The sequence below is a fragment of the Trichoderma virens genome (assembly GCF_000170995.1).
Source record: "Trichoderma virens Gv29-8 chromosome Unknown TRIVIscaffold_6, whole genome shotgun sequence".
NCBI classification, from domain to species: domain Eukaryota; kingdom Fungi; phylum Ascomycota; class Sordariomycetes; order Hypocreales; family Hypocreaceae; genus Trichoderma; species Trichoderma virens.
Window position 1 is genome coordinate 2,311,467 of NW_014013743.1, and position 23,088 is coordinate 2,334,554.

General features: G+C 51.9%; 7 protein-coding genes across 7 annotated transcripts; 4 read left to right on the forward strand and 3 right to left on the reverse strand.

Annotated features, from left to right (window-relative positions):
- Nucleotides 1-199: 199 nt before the first annotated feature.
- TRIVIDRAFT_222063 (uncharacterized protein) lies at nucleotides 200-3,640 on the reverse strand (the record flags this gene model as incomplete). The annotated part of the gene is made up of 3 exons (XM_014101533.1): nucleotides 200-2,997; nucleotides 3,066-3,525; nucleotides 3,632-3,640. The coding sequence occupies 3 exons, from the start codon at nucleotides 3,638-3,640 to the stop codon at nucleotides 200-202; spliced, it is 3,267 nt and encodes a 1,088-aa protein (XP_013957008.1).
- A 538-nt stretch (nucleotides 3,641-4,178) lies between these two features.
- TRIVIDRAFT_201083 (uncharacterized protein) lies at nucleotides 4,179-5,209 on the forward strand (the record flags this gene model as incomplete). Its single annotated transcript, XM_014101534.1, has 7 exons — nucleotides 4,179-4,263; nucleotides 4,327-4,450; nucleotides 4,612-4,635; nucleotides 4,741-4,843; nucleotides 4,897-4,976; nucleotides 5,052-5,056; nucleotides 5,145-5,209. The coding sequence occupies 7 exons, from the start codon at nucleotides 4,179-4,181 to the stop codon at nucleotides 5,207-5,209; spliced, it is 486 nt and encodes a 161-aa protein (XP_013957009.1).
- Nucleotides 5,210-6,555: 1,346 nt separating this feature from the next.
- Nucleotides 6,556-6,948, reverse strand: TRIVIDRAFT_131558 (uncharacterized protein; the record flags this gene model as incomplete). The annotated part of the gene is made up of 1 exon (XM_014101535.1): nucleotides 6,556-6,948. A coding segment is annotated over one exon (393 nt), but the record flags the coding sequence as incomplete, so codon positions are not given.
- A 1,044-nt stretch (nucleotides 6,949-7,992) lies between these two features.
- Nucleotides 7,993-9,086, forward strand: TRIVIDRAFT_60366 (uncharacterized protein; the record flags this gene model as incomplete). Its single annotated transcript, XM_014101536.1, has 3 exons — nucleotides 7,993-8,005; nucleotides 8,404-8,744; nucleotides 9,033-9,086. The coding sequence occupies 3 exons, from the start codon at nucleotides 7,993-7,995 to the stop codon at nucleotides 9,084-9,086; spliced, it is 408 nt and encodes a 135-aa protein (XP_013957011.1).
- Nucleotides 9,087-12,081: 2,995 nt separating this feature from the next.
- Nucleotides 12,082-12,855, forward strand: TRIVIDRAFT_8350 (NACHT and ankyrin domain protein; the record flags this gene model as incomplete). The annotated part of the gene is made up of 2 exons (XM_014100857.1): nucleotides 12,082-12,468; nucleotides 12,670-12,855. Coding segments are annotated over 2 exons (573 nt in total), but the record flags the coding sequence as incomplete, so codon positions are not given.
- A 1,729-nt stretch (nucleotides 12,856-14,584) lies between these two features.
- Nucleotides 14,585-17,565, forward strand: TRIVIDRAFT_212992 (uncharacterized protein; the record flags this gene model as incomplete). The annotated part of the gene is made up of 3 exons (XM_014101537.1): nucleotides 14,585-14,608; nucleotides 14,686-14,921; nucleotides 15,095-17,565. 3 exons carry the CDS (start codon nucleotides 14,585-14,587, stop codon nucleotides 15,981-15,983), a joined length of 1,149 nt encoding a protein of 382 aa, XP_013957012.1.
- On the reverse strand, nucleotides 15,764-21,493 carry DSK1 (serine/threonine protein kinase, CMGC group; the record flags this gene model as incomplete). Its single annotated transcript, XM_014101538.1, has 5 exons — nucleotides 15,764-17,603; nucleotides 17,684-17,939; nucleotides 18,053-18,107; nucleotides 18,167-18,957; nucleotides 21,279-21,493. The coding sequence occupies 5 exons, from the start codon at nucleotides 21,491-21,493 to the stop codon at nucleotides 17,163-17,165; spliced, it is 1,758 nt and encodes a 585-aa protein (XP_013957013.1).
- Between the last annotated feature and the right edge of the window lie 1,595 nt (nucleotides 21,494-23,088).

The window sequence follows — 23,088 nt, forward strand, 5'->3', positions numbered from 1 at the left end:
CAATGCGTCTATAAAAACGCCCATTACCATCATGTCATCCTCCCAAGCCGACCTTTTGCTACTGCTTGCTCTTAAACACGGGGCTCCACTAACGCACTTCCATGTGTTGGACTGCATTCATCCACTTTTTCTCGTCGGTCCTAGTTTGGATTTGTTAGCCGTACGTCTCCAATGTCGCAAAGAGTTGATTATTCGGAACTTACTTATCAAACTTGAGAATCTTGCCCAGCACGGGAACAAGCTGGCCTCTCAGCCTGTTATCCTTTTGCTCCAGGAACTGCAGCAGAATCGTCTTGAGATACATCATATCGGACAGCTCAGCCGCTCCAGTGGTGCGTGTCGAGTCCATCGATGTTCTAGATGTGGAAACGCCCGACGAAGATCCCGACTGGCCCACGCCTGACGCCGTCGCTGCAGCTTTGGCCTGCGCCGCCTTGAGTTCCTTAGATATCTTGTCGTGCAGCAGCTGCAGCGAGTCGTATTCTTTGCGGAGGTTTGCCTTAATCTTCTCTCCGTCTCGAACCTGCAACTCTGACGCATCCAGCGCAGCTCTCAGCGATGAGACGGTGTTCCGCAGCTCAGTCGACTCCGACTCCGTCCTGAGCTCTACTGCTTCGAGCTCCTCCCGTCGACGTCGCCAACTTCGCTCTCGCTCTTCGAGCTCGTCCTTTTCAGTACGTAAATCCTTGACCTCTCCCTCCAGCTCTCGGACTCGCGACTTAAGCTCCGCCGTTTGCTTGACATTTTTTCTGACCACGGAGCTGGTCTCTTCTTCGAGCCGCTCTCGCTCTGCCGTAATCGTCTCCATGCGATTGCGCATATCTCGGAGCTTGGATTCTGCCTGCTGCTCGGCGTCTGCAAGCAACCGCCGCATTGTTTCGCCCTCTCGCGTGCGTTCCTGCAACAGATGCTGCACTTCGCCAAGCTCCTCTTCCAGAGATCTAGCCTGAGACTGTGCCTCCTTAAGCTGCACCGTCATCTCAGACACCTGATCTCGCATGTTGCTCAGCAGGCCCTGGGCCGTAGTGTACCGCTTGGATTTGAAGTCGGCATCTTCCTGGGCTGCTGTCTTCTGGCGTGTCAGCTCCTGCGCCTGCCCCTCAAGCTCAGTCACTCTCGCCCTCGCTTTAGAGAGGTCCTCCTGAGCCTTTTGCAGTCCTCGCTCCAACTTCTCTGATTTCGCGCTTAGGTCGATCTGCTCGGCAACGGCACGTCTGAGGTCTCGTGCTGATACTTGGTGGGCTTCCTCCAGTTTGGCCCTTTCTTCTGCGTCAGTGGACAATCTTGATTTAAGGACCCCAATCTCCGAAGTGCGAATGCTTATCTCCTGTCGAGCAGTCGCCAAATCCCGCTCGAGGTCCTTTCCTTTCTTCTCCAAGTTGCTAATCTCTTTCTTCTTGGCTGCAAGCTCCTCTCTGGCTATCTTGAGATCGGCAGAGTCTTTGCGCAAGCTCTTGAGCTCAGGCTGTATCTTCTGCAGTGCCTCACGCAGCTCAGTCAAGTCCTTGAAGCGACTCTGCGACAGTTGGTTCGCGGCGCCATGGTCAGCCTGTAGTGTTGCATGCTCAGCTTGTAGTGCTGCATTCTTCTCCTTCAGTGAATCACGCTCTTTCTGGAGAGCCTGCAACTTCTCTTTATCCTTTGAGCTGGCTTCGGTGGCGGAAGTGAGCGAGCTTATCCTTTTCTCTAAAGCGGTAATTTGTGCTCCCCAATCTGTCTTCAACTTTGCCTTTTCCACTTCGAGCTCTTTGATTCGTTGCTTATCCTCGACGTGATCCTGGCCGATGTTGATAAGGTTTTCTTGTAGCGTCTCAATCTCTTCGCGGAGATCTTCTTCAACCTTTCTCTTCTTGGACAGCCGTTCGATTTCCTTGTCCTTGGCTTCCAGCTCCTCCTTCAGATTGGCAATCTCTGCTTCCAGGGCTGAAGTATCTGGTCCTTGGTTGGCATCAGCAGCACTGGGGGCGACAGAAGAAGAGGGCGAAGCCAGGGGAGCGGGAGTACCAGCACCACCGCCACGACCCTTCTTCTTCTTCTTCTTGTTTCCTCCGCCTCCTGCCGTAGGTGGTGCAAGAGTTGATGCAGGTTCAGCGGGAGTGGGGGCAGCAGGCGTCTTGGCCGCCTCGTCAAGCTTCTTGGTCGCCTCGTCAAGCTTGCTCTGAATTCCAGACTTTTCCTTCTTCAATACATCGACTTGGGAGCCGAGCTCATCAATCAGCTTCTTGGAGACGTTTGTAGCAGCTGTAGCTTTGGCAAGCTCTCCTGCCAACTCGCTAGCCTGCTTGACAGACTTGGTAAGCACATTTTCCACCTCCTGAGCTTTGGAAAGTGCTTTCTCCTTTTCTGCCAAGAGTTCCTCTTCGAGCCCCTTGCTCCGATTCACCATCGTGTCGAGTTTGAGTGTCAGGTCGATGATATCCGCATCTTTGGATTCCAACTGGGCTTGTAGAGATTCCTCGGATGCAGAGGATTCGCGGGATTTGCTGAGTTCTAGGGTTGATTTCTCTAATTTCTCTGCCAAACTTGCACTGTCTTGCTTGAGAGTAGAGAGCTCCTCCTTGAGACCGTCTCTCTCAGTTTTGAGAGAATCGATTTCTTCATTCTTCGCAGCAATCTCGGTCTGGAGCTGGGGGATCTCTTCATCGTAGGAGAAGAGATCTCCGCCATCTCCGCCAGATTCTTTCTTTGCCGCGCCACTGGATTCTGGCTTCTTGTTTTCCTTTGCTTTTTCAGCCTTGAGGGCATCTAGATCGCCTTGCAGCTTCTTTATCTTCTTCTCGTTCTCTTCGCTCTTCTTCTTGAACTCGTCCTTTTCGGCGCATATCCGCTTAAGTTCCTCCATGACCATATCTCCCTTTAGTTTCAGCTGGTTGAGATACTCAATGAGAGCCTCTGGATCGCCAATCGAAGCCAACGGCGTATTCTCGCGAAGAGCCTTTTCAAAGGGTTCGATGGAGGTGGCGCGCCGATGTGCAACTCGGTAAGAGCGCAGAAGTTCTGTTGGACTTGTCATTAACCTCTCTGCTCCATCATAGATAGCGCCAATTGGCTTGCGTGGAACGTACCGGGATAGGTAGACTCAAGTTTCTCCAACTTGCGAAGCTTTTGCCTGACCTCTTGGGTCAGCACCGGCTTGGCCGCGTGAGCAACTCCATCGCTGGCAGCGTGCCCATCGCGTGAGGAGCCATCTTGAGCGTCAGCAGTGGGATTTGAATTTTCTCCAGCCTCAGCGTGGCTGGCTGGCTCTCCATTAGGTGCCTCCTTCTCAGCAGGCGCAGGCTTTGGTGTTCCCGCTCGGCTCGGCTCGTCGCTGTCGTCGATTACGAATGCCGCCTCGAATATGGCAGGGTCAGGGTTAGGCGCAGCATCTCCAGCATCAGAAGTCGGGTTCTTGGGCCGAGGCCGCCTTCCTGAGACGTTTTCATTTCTTCGCGACGACGTCGAGCCAGATCCGTTGACTTCAGGCGCCTTTTGTTGGCGGGCTTGTTCTTCCGCAAGGGTGCGGTCGATGGCACCCTTGAGTCTCTGTGATTAGGGGACAAAGACGAACAGTCAGCTTTTGCGATACATTTTCTCTTTTGATCGAGTTTCTCAGCTTCAACAGAGGACACGCGCATCAAGGGGGACTGACTTGGAACATGGTGGATTCGACGAGGGACCCCCCAGGGCCGATGATGACAGAATACAAATTAAAAGTTGTAGATCATAAGAGGCCTCGCAATAAAAGGCTGCAGAATAGAGAGTGAGAGAGAAAAGAATAAAATGGCAAAACGCGGCAAAGGGGGAAAGGATAGAATCAAAGTCAAAGGGCCGATGTAGCCTCGTGTCAGAATAGGGTTCTGGAGTGCCGAAAGTTGAATGGGCTCAGCCTCGTTCGTATTGAACAACAATTGAGCAATGGTTTGCACGTTTTGGGTTTAGCGGGTGTTGTAAAATAGAGGTGTCATGCTTATACTTTCCGGTGGTCGAGGCCTGCTGAAGCCTGCTGAAGCCTGCTGAGACCTGCTGAGACTTGCTGAGGCCTGCTAGGGAGAGGCAGGAGCGAGGCACGATATACTACAAATTAACTTTTTGCAGGCAGTGCCTTCCTGAAGAGAAGCGAGATTCCCACGCACAAGAAAAACCTTGGAAAAATTTTCACTCCAAAGGCTTTTCTCCATTCTCCATCACTCCTCTGCATGTTCTTTGAAATTCAAAGAGCCGCCGTTCACTGTTTTCCCATGAACGCAAAATACGCCTCCCGCTCGGCTGTGGCTTTACACGGTGCGTCCTCTCCTCAGTTGCTCCATCCATTGCTCACGTACTGACAATGCTTCAGCTTGATAGCCTCTGCGCCAAAGGCATCACCATCAATTCTCTACCTTGAACACCCCTTCTCTTGGACAAGACGACAATCTCCTCTGTTCACTCTCACTGTCCCCCAAGACCGTCTGTTCTGGCGCCATGCCGGGTAGGTAACCCTCTGCTCTTGTCCTTGTCGGCAGATGCTGACCAGCACCAGACATTACCATGATACCATCTGTCCAACGTCTACATTCAATCCTTGGCAAATCTGGGCAACAATCCGCTCCGCCTGACCGAAAGATGGCTAGGACGGCTTGCCCTCAGCAGATCGGAACAACAAGGCTGCGCTACGTAAGTCATTGCTTCCCCAGATCAGCCTGCTCCCTCATCGCGGTGTCATCTTGTTTTGCCAAGGCTGTCTTGCTAATACGGAGCCAGAAAACTCGCCTGCTATAGTTCCAAAACTGCAGAAAATCGGAATGCGGCCGCGAGCCCAACTCTGGCGGCCCAACTCTGGCGGCCAGCCCCCGCCAAAATACAGATGCGCTGGGTAGTCGACGTGAGTAGCAACCATCTCCTTGTTTGATGAATCACTTGCTGACCGCTCGATAGCAATTAATTGCCCGCTTAGATGACAAAAAGTGGCAACTTTCAACGTTGCAGAGACGTATCGCAAAAGTGGCCATGATACCGTAGCACACTTGAAGCAGCAGTCCTTGACCGTCACGGTAATGTCCTACGCCTAAGCACTGCTGCTTACCTTTCAGGACAGGTAAGCAGCAGTGCGTACAAGATAGTAGCAATCGGGTGAGCAACACTCAGCACATTGTCTGATGAATCGGCTACTGACTGCTCACCAGGCCGTGATAGCGTAGCACACTTGAAGCAGCAGGGTTTGGCCGTCACGGTACAGTCCTACGCTTAGGCACTGCTGCTTACACCCGAAGTAGCAGTGCCTACAAGATGGTGGCAATTTGGAGACTACCTTTCGAAAAGATAGTGGACTGCTCAATAGCAATTGATTGCGCGTTTAGATGACAAAAAAAAAAAAAAAAAAAAGACAAGAAAACAAACAAAAAAACAAAACAAGACAAGAAAACACACACTCCCACAAAACGGCTGTCTTCAACGTTGCAGATACATATTGCAAGAGTGGACAGGGGGTTCAGCATTTTGAGGCGGTGGGTGTATATTCAGGATGAGGATGAAGTGTAGTATTCCGGACCAGGTGAGGTTTATACCAAGGACGAGAATGAGGTATGGCATTCTGGGCGAGGATGAGCTGTGGAATTACTTGTTCGTGTTGAGGAAGAGACGACCATGGTCATGGCCTTTCATTGAACCAGCTGTCACAGCTTATTGACTCTCTCATCTTGATTACCAATATAATCCCTACATTGCCTCGATACATGATTCTGATTCAATTGGATGACTCCATCTCCCAGATAGTGTGGTTGATCATTGACTAGAGCAAAAAAAAAGATGCCTCCTGAATGTCTGGCCGGTCAAACACGGCAGCCAACGAGCCAGAGTATCAGTATTAGCACTTCATTCTGTATTTTCTATTCAACGACCCCTCTCGCAAACCTGTCGGCTCCAACGAGAAGGCCCAGGAGCTGCGGTGCCTCGAGCACTCCTCCACGGAATATCCACCGGCTGGACAAAGGCTCTTTGGCGCTGGTTCTTCCGAGTACATCTTCTACTTTGTCGGCGCACTTGTGGCTCGGAAAATACGCTCACCTTGTCTGGTCAAGGCCATCTACCATGCTCGATAAAGGTCAACAACCCACCGGGTCAGTGGTCTCCTTCTCTTCTCCGCCAGCTGGCTTTTGTTGGCGGGGAGCAACATGTTTCTCGTGGTATGATGCAGATTCTATCACGCTGTTTGGGAGAATGGCCATCCAGTTATATGACGGCCAAAGCTGATTCTGAAGAGTACCAACACCAAATCGCAAGCACCAACATAGATTTGGTCATCTGTTCTCGTGCTCGGCGATTCCCATCTGTCGAGTCTTTCGCTCGGCTGTTGAATGTCGACCCACATATGCATACTTTGCTGCCTGATGGTAGTAGATATGGCTCTTCGGCACCCAGAGCAAAAGGACATGTCACACCTTTCACAGACAGCAGAAAGCTCAACGAATATGAATTCAATATTGCGGAATGAATGCGGTACTCGAAGATTGTTACCTTGGCAGCAAAGGATTACTCTGCCATTTCTGCTCACATGCTGGAATACGTAACAGTCACAGAAGAAGAAACATATTTAGCCTCAATAAAATCCCAGGCTGTCCCCCCTTCTTTCTGCTCAACCAAGCATTCCGCATCTCCCGAGATGGCAACCTGGGACAGCTCGTCGCCGTTCTTCATTATCAGGATATAGCCACCATCCTCGTGCCTCTCTGTCACGAAATATTCGCGCATCTCTTGGTGAAACTGCGTCGCCGAAAAACCACCTTGGCCGTTTTGGCCGAGAAATGTACCCGTGACGCTGTTGCGGAAGGTGAGCCAGCCGCTTCTCTTGGAGCAATGCCAAAAGGTACCACCTCCAAGAGTAGGCTTGGTTAGGAGCCTCAGCTCTCCGTCCTCAACGGTGAGGATGTAGTGTGGTTCTGCTCTGGTTCGAATCATGAAGTATTTGCCGGCCTTGGGGTGATGTTCCACTGATTGAATGATGTTGGTTGGAGTTGTGCTGCCTTTGTCCTTGACGACGGCTTCTGGAACGACACAAAAAGTAGCTGTGAGCGCAAGACAGTCTTCTTCAACACCTGCGGTAGCGGCGGATTCGATCACTGCTTGACCTTCAAGACATGATGGAGCGGTCGATTCGGTGATTGCTTGACCTTCAAGACCTGTGGTAGCGGCTGATTCAATGACAGTTTGGCCTCCAATAGTATAGGCAGTCTGGTGTTCCTCTCGCCTCTCAGCGTCCCTTCGAAGAACACCCTTCCTTCGAAGATCATTCATCCGATCCTGATCTTTCCTCAGAAGCCTCCCCCCCTTCTTAGCTTTCTTCGCTACTAACTGAGCGTACTCTTGCTCTTCAGCCCAGATGATTGCATGTCTTTCTGCTTCTTGAGCTGTCTGATTCATTTCAGTACCTGGAGGGGGATAATTGGAGTTGTCTAAGGTCGAAAGAACTGTAGGAATTGGAGCCGACATGTTAGGTATAAAACCACTGGACAATTCGTCCAGAAACATAATCTTGTTGCTAGATGGTATGTAAACGAGGAACATTTTCATGTCCTCACAATGGGTAGAAGCGGCCATTTTAGTTCGCTAGAATTGATTTGATTTTGAATGGAAGGGATGCGAAGGATGCGGGAGGCCGACAATGTTTAGTCTCTGGGCAGTGGGGGTTTGGAGGTAGAAGCTCCTGACTGGCTCCTTGCAGTAGGGTCTGCAGCAGTCAATGCATCATCGCATCAGGAGGATTCGTAATATATACTTGTAGGCCAGTCGATGGTTGAGGAAGTTGTCAAATGGCATTTGTGCTGTTGATCGATGCTTGCAAATGGTGGTGAGGCCAACAACGCAACGACAGGAGAAGGAAGCACCTGAAAGGAATACACCCACGTGATATTACCTCATACTCGCCAGAATACAAGAAAGATATTCCTTAATTTAATTCCTTTTCATACCTGTATATAAGGCTACAATACAAAATCATGGGATAGGCAAACTCCATGTACTCGTATCAGAATTACCATGGAGATTGCAGGTAAGCCTCTCGAGATCAACCAACTACGTACCATACGAAGGTGTGGCGCAAATGCAAACTGCTTTCTTCCACATCTCCATCGTCACAGCAAGTGGCAGTGCGTTTAGGAGTGCAAAATATTCAACAATTGTCTACAAAAAACCCGTTCCCTCCTATGGCGCCCAGGGAATGGCCATCCTGACTGTGTGGTTGTTGCTATGCTTCCAACGTGACGAAATCGTTCCAAGGACGATTGGTCTATCGATAGCGTATCACGATAAACTACTGCAGCTGCCTCTTCCCTCGGTGCTAAATGGACAAGGGGAGGTCAAGGCTATACAGTACTTACGCCATCCTACCAAAAAGCTACTCGATCATTGGATGCTGATATAAAGTACACAGGCTACGAATACCTACAGGATCGCAGAGACGAGAGTGCGCTTCCTACCATACCTGCCTATCACGAGAATGGCACTGCGTGTCGAGGCCCGTGAAAGAGTCCCAAGATCAACATGAACGCTTCTTCTGCCATCTCCTGCGCCTCGCTACAATCTGCAAACCTGAGGCGCGGTTAGCGCTGGTTTCGTGCAGCTTTCCTTTCCCTAGGGGTTACACGCAGCTCGGACTCGCCGTTGGTGTAACTATGTCACAGCATTATGCGGTTCATGAGATACAGCATGGTCTGTTCACGAGGAGCTTTACAGGAGCAGCTTCTCATGCCGGGCGGTTAATTGCTCCCAACAAAATTGCAGGGGCGTATGTAAGTGATGGCGTTTTCCAGCCGCAGCAGGTTTGAGACTGATAGTTGCTGACCAGGAAGCCAAGTAATTAGTGTCTCTGCTTCTTGACGTCAGATTAACCGGGATTTGCGTTAGGATCCAAGTCGATGCCGTTGATCTACCATCTACCCTGTCTATGTGTCTGAAGGGAGGAAGTGGTTATGTACTGTTCTTGGAAAATGGCGTGTGTCTGACTTGGCTTGTGTGCTTGGCGGCAGATTACAAAAAGGTAGACTACGTTCGTTGCTGATAGATCTGCTTCCACATAGAATCACGTTGTTCATCTTGTTTATCTATTCAGTAACACCTCTGGTGACTTCTGAAGAGCAGTGGCAGATTGACGGGGTACCGCAGCCGGAGGATAGAGTGTCTCAGTTGAATCACGGCAGCAGTAGACCATGCTGATCGCGGCTGAGGAAAAAGCAAAGAAGGCGTCGTGTGTATCCAGAAATTGGTGAGGGGTTCTGCCAATGGCATGTCTCTGCTTCGCAATATAATCTGCCAGCAAAGCAGGACTGCCGGTCGAACCAATCGAATGCCGTGTGTGTACAGGGATCAACAGCCTCAGCGGAAGGCTCGTGGCCGTGGTTGGCGGTTCAACAAGCTCACCGGTTCGTCTTGCAGCAATTTCGGCTAAGCGACTGCGACTGCTGTGGGCTGCGAATAGATTGCGAATGGACTGCGATGGAACTGCCGATTGGGTTGGCATTTTTGCAAGGCATTTTCGAGGGAACAAGTACCCAGCAGTTCCATCACGATCCCATTACCAGATGTTGCTGCCATTGGATGGATAACCGTGGCAGCTTCAAGCATAAACCAGCCCACAGCAGCCACCATGCGAAGGAGCCCGAAATCCTGATGGTTGGGCATCTGGGCAGCTCGGGTCGACTCAGGTTAATTAAACAAACTGGGGGGGATCCCAGACCAAAAGTTAGCTGGTCAAGCCATGTCTGCAGCCTGGGAGCAGCTATCGCGTCGCACATGGAGGTGCTTTTGGTGGCTGCTGTACGAAGCAGGGAGAAGGAGACGTGTGTTGACCGCCGGAAAAGACAGAGTGAGTTGATGCAGGTGGACAGCCGGGTTTCCGTAATTTCGTGAGAGGGAGAGAGAGAGACACGATGATGGTTTGTCGTTGTTTCGATCCGGCAAAGCTTTTCTCGGTAGATCAGCAGCGAGTTGACAAAGCAGCAAGTCGGAGATTTTTCGAGGTTTGATTGCTACCTTGTTATAACGGGGACGGAATACAACGAGATTCTGTCTCGGTTCGTTAGAGCAGCCAAGAAACGGGATCGAGACTTGAGATCTGATTACATGTAGATATGCAAATAGTAGTACCTACTATACTTGCTGTATACTCGTAATAACAGCATAAGAGACTCAACGTGCGGACTTACGTCACTTACGGGCTAATTGGTCGGATCCCCGCACTGTGTCGCCCGCTCCTTCCTGTTCCCTTGCGTCGAACCCTTCCTTGCCTTCCCACTCGTGCCACACTTGCCACACTCTCCCGTCCAGGCTGGTCGGAGCAGTTTCTCCGAAGATGAACCTAGCCAATCAATAGCCGCACAGCTGCGGGGGGCTGAAACTAGCCCCACCCAGCGCGGGTCTTTCCACTTCCACTAAGGCAGGCGCAAAGTATGTACTCAAGTAGTAATACTCAGGCAACCCGGTTCTTTGCCTTGGAAAAGGTACACGCCCTTTGTACCTGTTATCCCGCTCAGTTCCGTTCCGTTCAGTTCAGTTTAGTTGGTGGGTGAAGCCGCTGCTACCACAGCCGTACCTTATTTTGTTAGTTCTCCCGTCGTTGCGTGTAAGCCGGAGAGTTGGGATCTCAGCTAATATATCGCTAATCTAAACAGCTATCATAGGGGAGTATTCTAAAGAATATCATGTCCATCAACGGCATCAGATTCGCCTTTTGATTTTCAAGGGACTTTGCACCGATTATTTCTCGTCCAGTTGCCGTCCATATCCGTGTCCTGCGTCTCGTCCTGGAGTGCGAAAACAACGATGCTCTCCTCGCAAGACTCTTCTCACACCCCCTCTCGCAACGGCAACCTGCCTATCAGATACCATGGCAGCTAATACGGTACATGTCTAGCTTGGCGCTGAGGCTGAAGGGTTTGTGCAGCTGCAGCCAGCCACATACTGACCGGCAGCCTTGCTCGCTCTTCGTTGCTATTTTATTTTCCAGTACTCGGAGCATCCCGTCCTTGCTTTCAGCTTCGATTCTGACCTCGACCCCTTCTTTTCTTTTATATTCGGACATGGTACTGTTCTTATCCTGTTATATCTTTGCCCTTACTTCTCGTCTAACGCTGTTTCATGCGTAGTCTCCATCTACTATCGTACGGCGACAACGCCCTCTTTGTTGCGCCGACCTCTCGCCTCTTTGTCCCGCAAGGCACGAGTGGAATGCCTAAAGACGCGATCGCCATGGAAGAAAGCGAGGTGATTATGGAAGAACATGACATCGCTACTGAAGAAGCCAACATCACTCCCACGCAAGACAAGATAACCGTGGGGGAAGGCAACATGGCAATGGAAAAAACTGAAATCACAATGCAAGAATCGCAAAAGAAAACTGGGTTGCGTCGCTTTCCAAACGAAATCATCAGACACATCGGGGGATTCCTCGAAAAAAAGGGCGACATTGCTGCTTTCGTGAGGACATGCCGTCTCTTCAACATCATGTTTGGCGATGCTTTATACCAGCGAGATCAGATGAATCATAGGTATAAGCAAGATTCTTGCCTCACGTGGGCGGCTACCCATGACAAGGTAGCAACCCTCAAGAGAGCAATCAAAGCTGGCATCCGCTTAGAAGACCACCCCTATCTCATCTTTGTTGTCTCGTGCACTGGGAGTCCTAACTGTGCCGAGATAGTGCTGTCGACCCCTGGAATCAATCCGATGGTTGAAGATGGTCAAGGGTGGACGCCGATTACCCTCGCTGCGAGCTTCGGGCATGCCAACGTTGTCAGGAAGTTGATAGAACATGGGGCCAGCTATACAGCGCTCACGAGATTTGGCTGGACGCCATTCAGCGTAGCCTGTTGCCATGGGAGTCTTAGTGTTGCGAAGCTCCTGTTGGACGACTATGGCGTGTCTATGGAGTATGACTACGGGATCAACTGGTCGGCACTGAGGTCTGCCTCTACTTACGGCCACGCAGACATCCTAGCGTATCTTCTCCAACGAGGGGCCGATACAACCCCCGAGGCGGGTGGCTGGAGTTGTCTGCACATAGCAGCCGATGGCGGGCACGTCGAGGCAGTGGAAGTGCTTCTCAACCATGGTTTCGATCCTTCGGCCGTTGCAAACGAATTAGGCTGGACTCCTCTGACCCTCGCGGTCGACAAGGGGCACTATGATACGGTCGAGCTGCTACTCGATCGAGGTGTTGACATCGAGCAGAGATTCACCAACCAATGGACATCTCTCTGCATGGCCGCAAATCGCGGCGACTTGGGAATGGCCATGCTCTTGGTTAGCCGAGGGGCGAATGTCATGGCCAAGGCTTTCGGTGGATGGACTCCTATAACTCTGGCTGCCACGAATGGCCACCGGGATATGGTCAATCTATTACTCGCCTTCGGGGCTGACATCCATATGAAGACCCTGTCGGGCTGGACGCCGCTCATGGCAGCTTCGGACGGTGGCCACGCCGCCCTGGCCAAGATTCTACTAGACTGCGGCGCTGATGTGCAGACCAGCAACTTAACAGGGTGGGACTCTCTGATTTGCGCTGCTGATGGTCGCCACTTGATGACTTCAAAGATCCTCTTGACCCATGGTGCTAATATCATGGCCACCTCGGTCGCGGGATATACTCCGGGCATCAGAGCCGCTCATGCAGGAAGCTACCGCCTGTTGAACGTGTTTCTCAAGACACACGGCTTCCAGCTTGATCACCTGGACACCCTGGGCCGTTCGGCATTCTTCCACGCTGCCATGCGAGGGCACACAAAAGTCATCAAGCTCTTGTTGCCTTTGACCAGCATGGCCAACGCAAGAGACAAGTTCGGGTCTACTCCCATCTTTGCGGCTGCCAGGAACGGACACCGCAAGGTGGTGGAGCTCCTCGTCAACGAGGGCCTTGCGGATTTTGCCGAGAGAGATTTTTTGAACTGCACTCTCCTTGCCCACGCCCAGCGATCCAAGAGGAGGCAGTTTGTCAGATACCTCAAGAGACACAGCCGTCAGGCCAACATCCCCATCTGGCTGGAGGACCCGGCAGGCAAGCGAACGCAGCACAAGTGGGATCACGCAACGTGCCACTGCAACGTCTGCGGTCGAGCCAGCGTGCATGTGCAGCAGGCGTATGTCTGCTTTGACTGCAACGGCGGCATGGTTCTTTGCGCGGAATGCATCAACGCGGGCCAGACATGCAACAACACCAACCACGTTTGGAGCGCGCATCAATGTTTGTGGAACGACGACGACTTTGGCTCTTCGCCGCCACTTCTTCGGGCCAATGCCAATTTGCGCAACATTACCGAAGTTGATGATGATGAGAATGGAGTTATGGAGGATGGCAATGGCGTTGATAGCAATGGTGGTGCTCCTAATGAAGCTATGATGATGAGGATGGGAAATTGATTTTTGAGACAGAGGTTCTATTTTATATAGATGTATACGTTTACAATAGCCACCTAAGAATGTCGACATGAAGGTTTTGTATGTAGGACAGATGGAGCTTGGAGTTTTTATTCAAAAGTTGGACTTTTATTCATCGCCACCGTAGAATGATACAGCTGATCACGTATTTCAGTTTCTTCGAATCAGTTGACTTGTCAGATGGGCAATATGCAAGATCCAAGACCCTGATTATCTTAGCGTGCGTGAGATACTCCCGATCGGCCAAAGCGGAGGGTGCCTGACGTTGAAACGAGGATGGCGTTTCAAGGGTTGCATTTTCAATACTGCCGGCAGAATACGAAGCAGCATCGCAATGTAGTACCGCCTGAGGCGCAGGTGGTATGAGTTAGTACTTGCCAAGGTACTGTTTGCTGAAAGGGAAAGATGGGCTGTGGCGCATTGGTCGTGTTGTTCTGAAATCTGGCCATTTCGCTGCCAGGCACTAAAACTGAATCAATATTTTGGCCTCGGTACCCAAATCGGATGCTTAGGTATTTAGTAGTACCCATCTAGCCAATGTATTAATCCAGGTACTGTAGTAATCTTGACATCAGGCTACCGGCAATATCAAATGCGGGTGCTGCAGTGATGATGCGATACAGGCACCGCTACAGGTACTGCTACAGGCACTGCTGCCACGAGCCTCACTCCAACTGGAAGGTCACTTCACCCGCCCTGTGGCTTGTCATCTGGGGTATGCTGGTAATAGTACAAGTATGCTGCACATGCTGTGGCTCAACAGCCCACCTGCACTGTGGCGCGCGTCTCCCACCTGCCCAATGAAGTCACCACGAGCTCATTTCAGCCTCTGTGTCCACACTAGCCAAAAGGTACTTCTTCGTCCTGCCGGAGCTACTCGCTAGGCCCAAGTCACTCCGTTCGTGCCTCTTTGTCTCGTGCTTCTCCTCTGCGAGGGCTCACGAGGCTTCAACACGCCTCAACTCTGTCTTTGCCTGCGGCTGCGCCGTTGCAGAGCGTCAGATCCAGCCTCTTGCTTACTTGCCGGCTCCTTGCGCGCCCCCCTTTTCCCGCACATGCACATGCTTGCGGTACCCGGTCCCTTTTTCTCTCGAGAACACAACCAGCCAAGCCAACCTCTGGCACGATTCCACTTGCACCTCCAATTCCAACTCCAACCCTCACCAGACTCTCCTTTACTCCCCTTAAGTAACTGCCCGCCATGGTGTCCTTTTGGCCCTTCAAGGTGAGATCTTGATTTCGCATTGCGTACTTGCGCTGCTCCCCTTGGCTTCGAGCCCTCGGCTGACCTGGCGCAAACAGAGCGACGACTCGTCGCCGGCCTCTTTCGAAAAAGCGCTGTCGGCCCTCTCGAAAAGGATCACAACCACCCAGTCTCGCCTAGAATGGACACGCCTGCGGTCTCGCAAGATCAAGGTGCTGGGAACCCTCTACACCTCGTTCGCCTACCTCGTCAGCGTCATTGTCCTTCTCCTGGTTGTGGGATATCCTAACTTGGGGCCCTGGGAATGGACCGGCATGGCTGGCGGGCCTGTCTTGTGAGTTTGTCCCTTGCCTTGCCTTGCCTTGCTTTTGTCGAGCCTTTACATGGAAGAGCGCATTACGTGTTATGCGCATGCACGCACGAAACGAGTATTCGCAGATTTCTTCTCCCTTCCCCTCTGTCCCGTGCTCTGGCTGACGATCCAACCCGTTCGTTGTCGTCACACAGCATCTATACGACGCGCGTCGTCATTACGGGCTATTACAACTTCCGCATCGAAGGTCTCGAGGCGAAGCTCAAAGCTTTGCAAGAAGAGCGCGGCAAGACGATCCAGAAGCTCAAGGATGCGACAAAGTACGACTCCACCATGGAGCTGATTGAGAAATACGGCGGCCCCGACGGCAGACCACGAAGCAGGCAGCAGGAGGCGCCCGAGGACTCGTCGGATGCGAAAAAGCCTCAGCCTCAGCAGGGAACTTGGACCATGCCCGAACGCATTCACATCTCCCCTCCCCCGACAGCCAACATCCCCCGACGGGAATTCTCTCCCGCCTCGCTTGCCCCCAGCAGCCGGCCCGTTACGCCCCTCGCGCAGAGCGTCGCCTCGTTCGACACCACGGCCGAATTCGCACCCAATGCCTTTGGCCATGCGCTTCCTCCTCGCCCCCAGTCAGCGCAGAGCCAGATGTACAGCATCCCGCCACCGCCGACCCCCTCCGAGCCTCATTGGTACGATCGCATCTTCGACGTCCTCCTGGGCGAGGACGAAACCGCCCCCAAGAACCGCATCGTGCTCATCTGTAGAACGTGTCGCCTGGTCAACGGGCAGGCACCCCCCGGCACCAAGAGCTTGGGAGAGCTGGGCATGTGGAAGTGCATGGCTTGCGGGACGCCCAACGGCGAAATGGATGAAGGGAAGCGCATCGTAAGAGAAGTCCTCAAATCACAAGAGAAAGAAAAGGACACGAGCTCGAGCAAAGAGCCAACGACGCCGGAGACTGACGTTTGTGACCTTCAAGACGAGGACGCAAGCCGGGAAAACGGGCTCTCAAGTTCCCAAGCCGACGGGCCAGCCGCTGCAGTCAAGGCCAGGAGATCAGCGCGAAGTAAGAAGTAAGTGGCTGCGGATGACTCTGCAACGGGGCAGGCGTATTGGTTTTTTGCAGGCTCGAAGAAAGGCCTAGGTTAGGAAACTCGGGGGGGTTGTGGGTTTTTTTCATGGGCAGGGAGGATGGGAAAAAAGAAAAGATTCAAAACAAGAAGAAACTCGATGAGGCAAGGAGAAAGAGAAAAGAAGAAGAGAAAACAAAGGGCTCGGAGGAAGGCGTACTGTTTGCAGTGATATCTCCCCGCATGGTTTTGCTTGCTTTTTTTTGCTTTTTTGGCTGGTTGTATTATCTCCTTTTCTTTTTTCTCTCATACGACTGCTTCACGCAGCTTTCCTTTGTAACGGAGTCTTTTTTCTTGCTTTCCTTTTTCTTTTTCTTCTTCTCTCTCTATGCTCTAAAGCATCTTACCTTGATATTTTCGAGGTTTTATCCTAGGTATTGGCCGACTCTACCTACCTATCTTTACCTACCTTTGCTGTACTATACCTATCACTTACCTTCCTCCCTTCAATAACCTACCTATCTATCTAACCTAACTCTACTATTGGTTGTTTGGCGGTGTGGACACGGGAAACATGAAGATATACGTGCTTGATATAACCGTACAGGGAAGAGAGACAAGAGAGACAAGAGAGACGAGAGTGAGAAAGACAAAGATGGGAAAGGAAACTCGGCATTGAAATCGGCAAGACATGTATGATTGTGTATTTAACAGGCCATTGGTTTGTTTGTTTGTTTGTTTGGCTGTCTGTTTGTTTGGCTATTTATCCCTTCATTGGATGGCATCCTGAGTCGCTACAAGGCATCATGACCAGATAGACAGGACAGGATAAAAGGTAGTAGCACACGACTTGTTTGAAATTGGTAGCTATGATGAAAAAAGACATCATCACATTGCAAGTCTATCTATCGTCGCCGTTTCGACACATCTCAAAATTGTGATGGCTAGCTCCCCGCCAACTTTTTTTGTGATTTTTTCTTGCTTTTGTCGCTTTCTTCCTTGTTTCATAAGGGAATCATTTTTCATATCTACCTTGACTTCGGAAGGCTGCCCAGGGCATTTTCGATTATGCCGGGCCACCAATCTTCTACCATCCATTTCATTAGTTGGCGGCGTAGTATGGTCCAAAAATACTTGCGCAACATGGCTTGATCCATGGCTCCTGTCCGTCTATAGGGCTCCAAACTCATCGCTTGCGGACCTCGGTGGCCCAGCCGTCAATCCCCTCTCCGCGGCTGCCAACCTCAAGCCCCTCAATCTTAACGCCCTTCATGCCAGGCGTGTCGTCCAGCCACGGATGTCCTGCCATGCCGCCGGCGTTAGCGCGCTTCTCTGGCACGAGCTCCAGCATCGGAGTCAAAAAGGCCGAGATGCGCTTAGCCTCGTCCTCTTTGAAATGATATTTCTCTCTCAGGACATCCGGCAGAGCCCAGTGCCTCAGCCTATGAATGTTCCGGAGCTCTCCCTTCCTGTTGAATATCTCCTGACTCCATTTGCCACTGAGGCACAGTGAGCGTGGGAAGGGTCCCAGCAGCTCAATGATCTGCGCGATGTGATCGTCGTCCTTGCCATACTTAGTGCCTGACTGAGGGTCAAACAGATAGTCGCCCGTAATCAGCTCAAAGACCTGTCGAGGTTTGTTAGTTGGATGAGCCAAGAATTGATAACGCAAGGAAATCAATCAACCGGGCTATAGCAGGTACTTACCATGGCAGACATGCTCCAGACGTCTGTACTTGCACCCCATTTTGCACCCAAAATCACCTCTGGAGATCGATATTGCCGCGTTTGAATATCATTGGTGAAATGGTGATTGACCCAGCACGCATTGCCCAGGTCGGCAATCTTGACGCTAATCACCTCAAATGCATGCGCATCATCCGCCTTGCGCTTGTCACTGGAGCCCGAGGGTGTGTTGGACTTGTCAAGGGAGATCCCCGACACTTCGCGAGTCAAGAGGTCACTAGATGGTGTAAAGACACCGCGTCTTCAAGTTAGGAAAAGAAACTAGACAGTTCGCCATTGCGCTGAAGAAACGCAAAGGGAAAGGGAAGGGATAGAGGTGTCAAAACTCACGCGGATTTTTCTCTCTTATGAGCATCATCGGCTGGCGATCCATCCTTGGTCTTGCCTAGAAAGAAAAAAAGAGTTAGAAGAATATTAAAAGAAGAGAGAGAACAACAGTCATACTATCCAGCATTCCGGCCAGGCTGCCCTGAGAAGTAGATGATGGGAATAGGTTGTTGTGGTTGAAGTTGGCATTGAGGGGAGATGGCAACGGCTGGCTGCCAGTAATGAGCGTCCTACGTCGTCTGCGACCGTTGCGGTTGTTCTCCTTGTCAGGCGTCTCGGGCTTGACCACCTTCTTGACAATCTGCTCAACATCACCAATTTCAATCAAGACGTTCTCGGGCTTGAGGTCCGTGTGGATGATACCGCACTCCCGGTGCAGGTAATCCAGGCCGAGCAGGACCTGCTTGGTAATCTGCTTGACAAGAGGCATGGGGATACCACGATGGTTCCATCTCTTGATGAGGCCCAGCAGGTTCTCGCCTAGCACCTCGAAGACCATGCACATGTGAGTGCCGTTCGGGCCCTTATGTTCGAACGAGTCGAGGAGGCTGACGACGTGCTTGCGGCCGGGATGGTTGGGATTGGCCTGGACGATCTTGTTGAGAAGCTTAATCTCATCGACGGCCGTCTCAGTGTAGTGGGTGGCGGAGCGCACAACCTTGAGCGCGACGTGTTTGCCGTTGGTGTTATCTCGCGACAACCAGACGGTCGAGAAGTGACCCCAGCCCAGCTTGCGCACAACCGTGTACTTGCCGTCCTTGAACTTTTCGCCAATCTGGACGGGATGGTAACCGCCCTTGCAGTAGTCTTCGGAATCTTCCTCGTCGGCCGTGTTCTCGGCGGGGTCGTCAGCCGCCGACGATGAGGACGGCGAGTGAGCCATGGTGGCGCTGGGCAATTGGCGGGTTCTAAATCGCAAGGCAAAGCAAGCAGGAGCGGTTAGCGATCGCGACTCGGACTTGCGGAAGCGCGTCAACAAGGGGAAACGGTGGCAGATTTGATGGCCAAGGAACTACCTGGCAGCAAGACGATGGAATGGAGAGAAAGGATCCAAGTTGGAGACAGGACAGCGCGGGCGGCAGGGATAGCGGCTGTTGATTGGGCGGTCTATTTGGGAAGGGGGGGAGAAGAGGCTAGTGGTCAACTCGAGCCAGAGAGACGCTTTGCGGGGTGACGGTATCAAGATTGGAAGCCCAATCTACCGCCTACAAACAGCTTCTTGCGCTAACAATATAAGCACAAGCAGCAGCAGTGAAGTGACACCGGCAGCTCAAGGTGAGGTAGCTTCTACCGACTAAGGCAGATGCTAAGCACATCACGTACTTGACGCTACAATGGCAGCATGGCCGCAGTAGTGCTCGCGGCAGCAGCAGTAGCAACAAGTAGGAGTGTTTGGAGCCAAGCGGGCCGCCCACTTGGGCACGATAATCAAAACCAAAGCCCCTTGCACATGCTCTTGAAAGGGGTCCTGCCGCTAGAAAGGGGGTTTGAAAAAGAGGGTATAGACAAGTAGGAGAAAGGTGAGGGGAACCTGGTCTTGAGAAAGCTCATGCTGCCTTTGACATTATGCAGCGTCTCTCCGCGGCAAATGGTTGGGCAATGATAGTCGCAGCTGGTATCGGGCAGGGCTTATCCCAAAGATGGGATGACGAGAGGGACAATAAAACGGGCCCGTTTTGGCTAACCAGGAAGAGGACGAAAAAGAAACAAATGTAAATGCAAAGAAAACAATGAAAAAAACAAGGAACGGCAAAGTGGGCACAGAGCACAAAAGATAGAGGGCCTTGGGCTTTCTTCCCTTCTTGCCCAGGCAGCAAACCGGGCAGACAAGGTGAGGGTTATTCTGGTAGAGGCGGTATCGTGACAAGGTGATAGAGGGGAGAAAGAACGGGAACGGCGTGGCAGCGAGAGTGAGACTGGCTGAGCACACACACACTCATCGAGAGCGAGCGAAGTCTTCATTGGCTGGGCTTGCCAATGATGACGGCGAGCAGCTGAAAGCGGCAGCAAGAAGCCCGTACCTACTTAGGCCGTAGCAGCTCGACTACCCGCCCGAACCAGCCCCTCCAGTGGGGCGCTCACAAACGCCGGCAGCTCTGCAAGTGGCGAAGCGCCCAGAAGCAGTGCCTTATAAGAGGGCTGGAGAAGATCATTGAGGCAAAAGAGCTCGGAGAGGGAGAGGGAAGACGAGGGTTAAATTGCAGAAGGATACCGGCAGTGCCAAGGCCATTTCCCATGCCATGATCAAGCAGGCGAGGGCAGGCAAAGCTTATCTTCCGGATAAACAAAATGAGTTTGGGCAACGGAGCCAACGGGATGCCCACGGAGCAACACACGGGCAACCGCGCGGAACCCTGGCCACATGGGAAGATGCAGCAAATGGAGGTACAGCTCCATGGCAGTGGCAAACAATGAAAGCAAGGCAGAAATGAGGCGATCCGATGTGAAATGGGAAACAGCATAACACAAAACAGAACAGAACCCCAGCTCAAGGCCGGGTCGGTGCAGGACTCGGCACCATGAGACTCGGAGCGGCCTCCCAGCTCGTCACTCGACGTGCTTTGCGGCCCCGCTGATACGAGCAGACCAGCATCTCCATCACTGCCTCGTTGCAGCGCAGAGGACTAGGTGGTGATGACATGGAACAACAGGAAAGAAGGTAATGAAGTAACCAAGGCCATTTGCCTTGTTTTTCTGCAGCTTCTGGGTCCCTCTTGGCTCGACATGACCAAATGCCGGGCACGGGAAGACCAAGATGGTGGAGCCGGCCATGTCATAGAGCGGGCACAGACAGACAATGAGGGGCAGCAGCCATAGCGTGTGTAACGAATGAAGAGGCCATTTTGCATGCAGAGGCCCTGCAGAGCGCGAAAACAGGAATAGAAACGAACCTGCGGCTGCGAGGGGATGAGGGATGTGACGGTGGAGTTGGACAAGCCGGTCAGGCACCCGACGGGCCTTGCCAATGGCAGGGCAGATATCAAAATGATGGCAGATGGACACGCAACTTTGCGCCGTGACCCCATGCTCATCTCATCATTTGTTGCCCGCAAGGCTTCAAGGGTTGGAGGGGTCACGTAGCACGGGCAACGAGAGGTGAGGCGGCAGAGGACATTAAAGTCAAAAATCAAAACAACAAACGAGACAGACGAGTTGAGGAGGGAGAAGAGGAAGAGGAGGAAGAGGAGGAATCAAGAGAGTCTCGAAACGAAACGAATCGCCAACTTACTCGTGCATGTCGGCATTCTGCTGCTTAGCCGTCTTGCCTGATTCTGCTGCCGTATCCGCGTCTGCAGGTCGCTGCGGTGGTGGCCCCTCCATGGTGATTATGGGCTTGAGGCTGTCTTTCTTGCGCTTCTTGACACTGAGGCCGGAGCCGTTGGAATTTGGGGGAGCTGGAGCCTCTTTCTGGGTGCTGTTGGCATCCACGTCGCTGCCGCTCATAGCTGCAGACGGCGTCGCTGCTACAGGCAGAAGAGATGAGCAGGGAAGTGATGAGGCGGAGGGGAAGATGGTTGCGATGGGAGGGCAAGGATTGGTCTGAGGGCGAGGCTGAGTTGGGTATCGATAGCCGTCCAAGGTGGCAGGAGCTGGTCTGGCAGGAAGCCGGTTTGGCAAGAGCGGTGCGCGTGGTTAATGCGGGCTATCTATCGTATGCATGTCATGGCAGGTGCGTGGGACTTTTTTTTTTTTTCTTTTTTTAATAAAGGGAAAAAAAAGGCCTCTATATGAGCTATTATGGAATTCGCTGTGACGAGTGTTGCAGCTGCTCGCGCTCTTGTCATTGTTTTCACCGTATTCCTGCGTTTACTACTATAGGACAGAGAATTGAAAAAAAAAAAAAAAAAAAAAAAAAAAAAGAATAAAATGAAAATGAAAAGAAAAATACAGAAAAAGAAAAAAAAAGACTAGGTTGATAATGCATGTACTTGCAAAGTGGAAGGCGATGATGCAATGCTACAGAGGTGCAGCGCTGGCCACGAGGAAGGAAAGAGACTGGAGGCAGTGACACCTTGACCGCCTCTGATTGATTCTTTCATAGCGACGACATCAAAGAGAACATGCTGGAGAACCACGGCGATTGTATCGGTCCCGAACGGAATCATGTCAAATCTGTCCTACCCAGCGTGTCAACATACAAAGCTCTTTTGCAGCAAAAAGTCATGGACGGAGAAGAAAACAACAGCCGGGCCTTGCTCTACACCCGGACAGAGGATACGGCGGCTACGCGCAATCCTTCAATGACACGCAGCTAAGAGGACGGACGCATCGGCTCACGAAAGAATTGTCTCCTGTTGTAGGACGACAAGCGTCAGCTGAGGTCGACCCACGAATGGCCGCCAATGTAGCAGCATGGCTTATTCACCCGCAAGGCTGTTGCGCAATTTATTTCCGCAAGAGAAACAGCAGGTCTGTTGATGACTGGCTCAGCCCAGCGCTAGAGCACTAATACTGTCGTATAGGTACGAAGTGTGATGGCGGCCAAGTATCGACACCCATTGTCATCGTTGAAGTCGAGCCGAGCTCCAGCAACACAGAGGACGTGTCGCTAAACATAGGCACAACAGGCCTTGGAAGATGCTGGCAAAGGCTACTTGAGTCATTGGAAATCCCTCGCCTCAGACTCGTCTTGTTTGATTAAACGGTAGTCTGGGTCTAGGAGCGGTCCGATCCGACTGTGGAAGCGAGCGGTTGGTGGCGAGGGAGAAACGAGGCATTGATAGAAGAAAAAAAAAGGTCAGTTCCCGGTCAGCACTCTCTACGCCAAATGACAAACATGCGGGTTCCGAGGAACGCAGAGAGATAAAAGACAAAAGTGTGATAACTTGGAGAGCGGGTCAAGGCAAGAAAAGATCCGACATGCGCGAATCTTATGACGGTCTCGGCACTAATCTCGACACATGCACGCCATTCTCGTGCAGATATAGATCGACTGAGGAGCATCAATGGCGCAACTGAAGCAAAGGCCAACTCCACTCATGGACATTTATCTCTCTTCCTCTTCCTTTCCCTTTCCGCGCCTCGTCTTTTCATTTCGG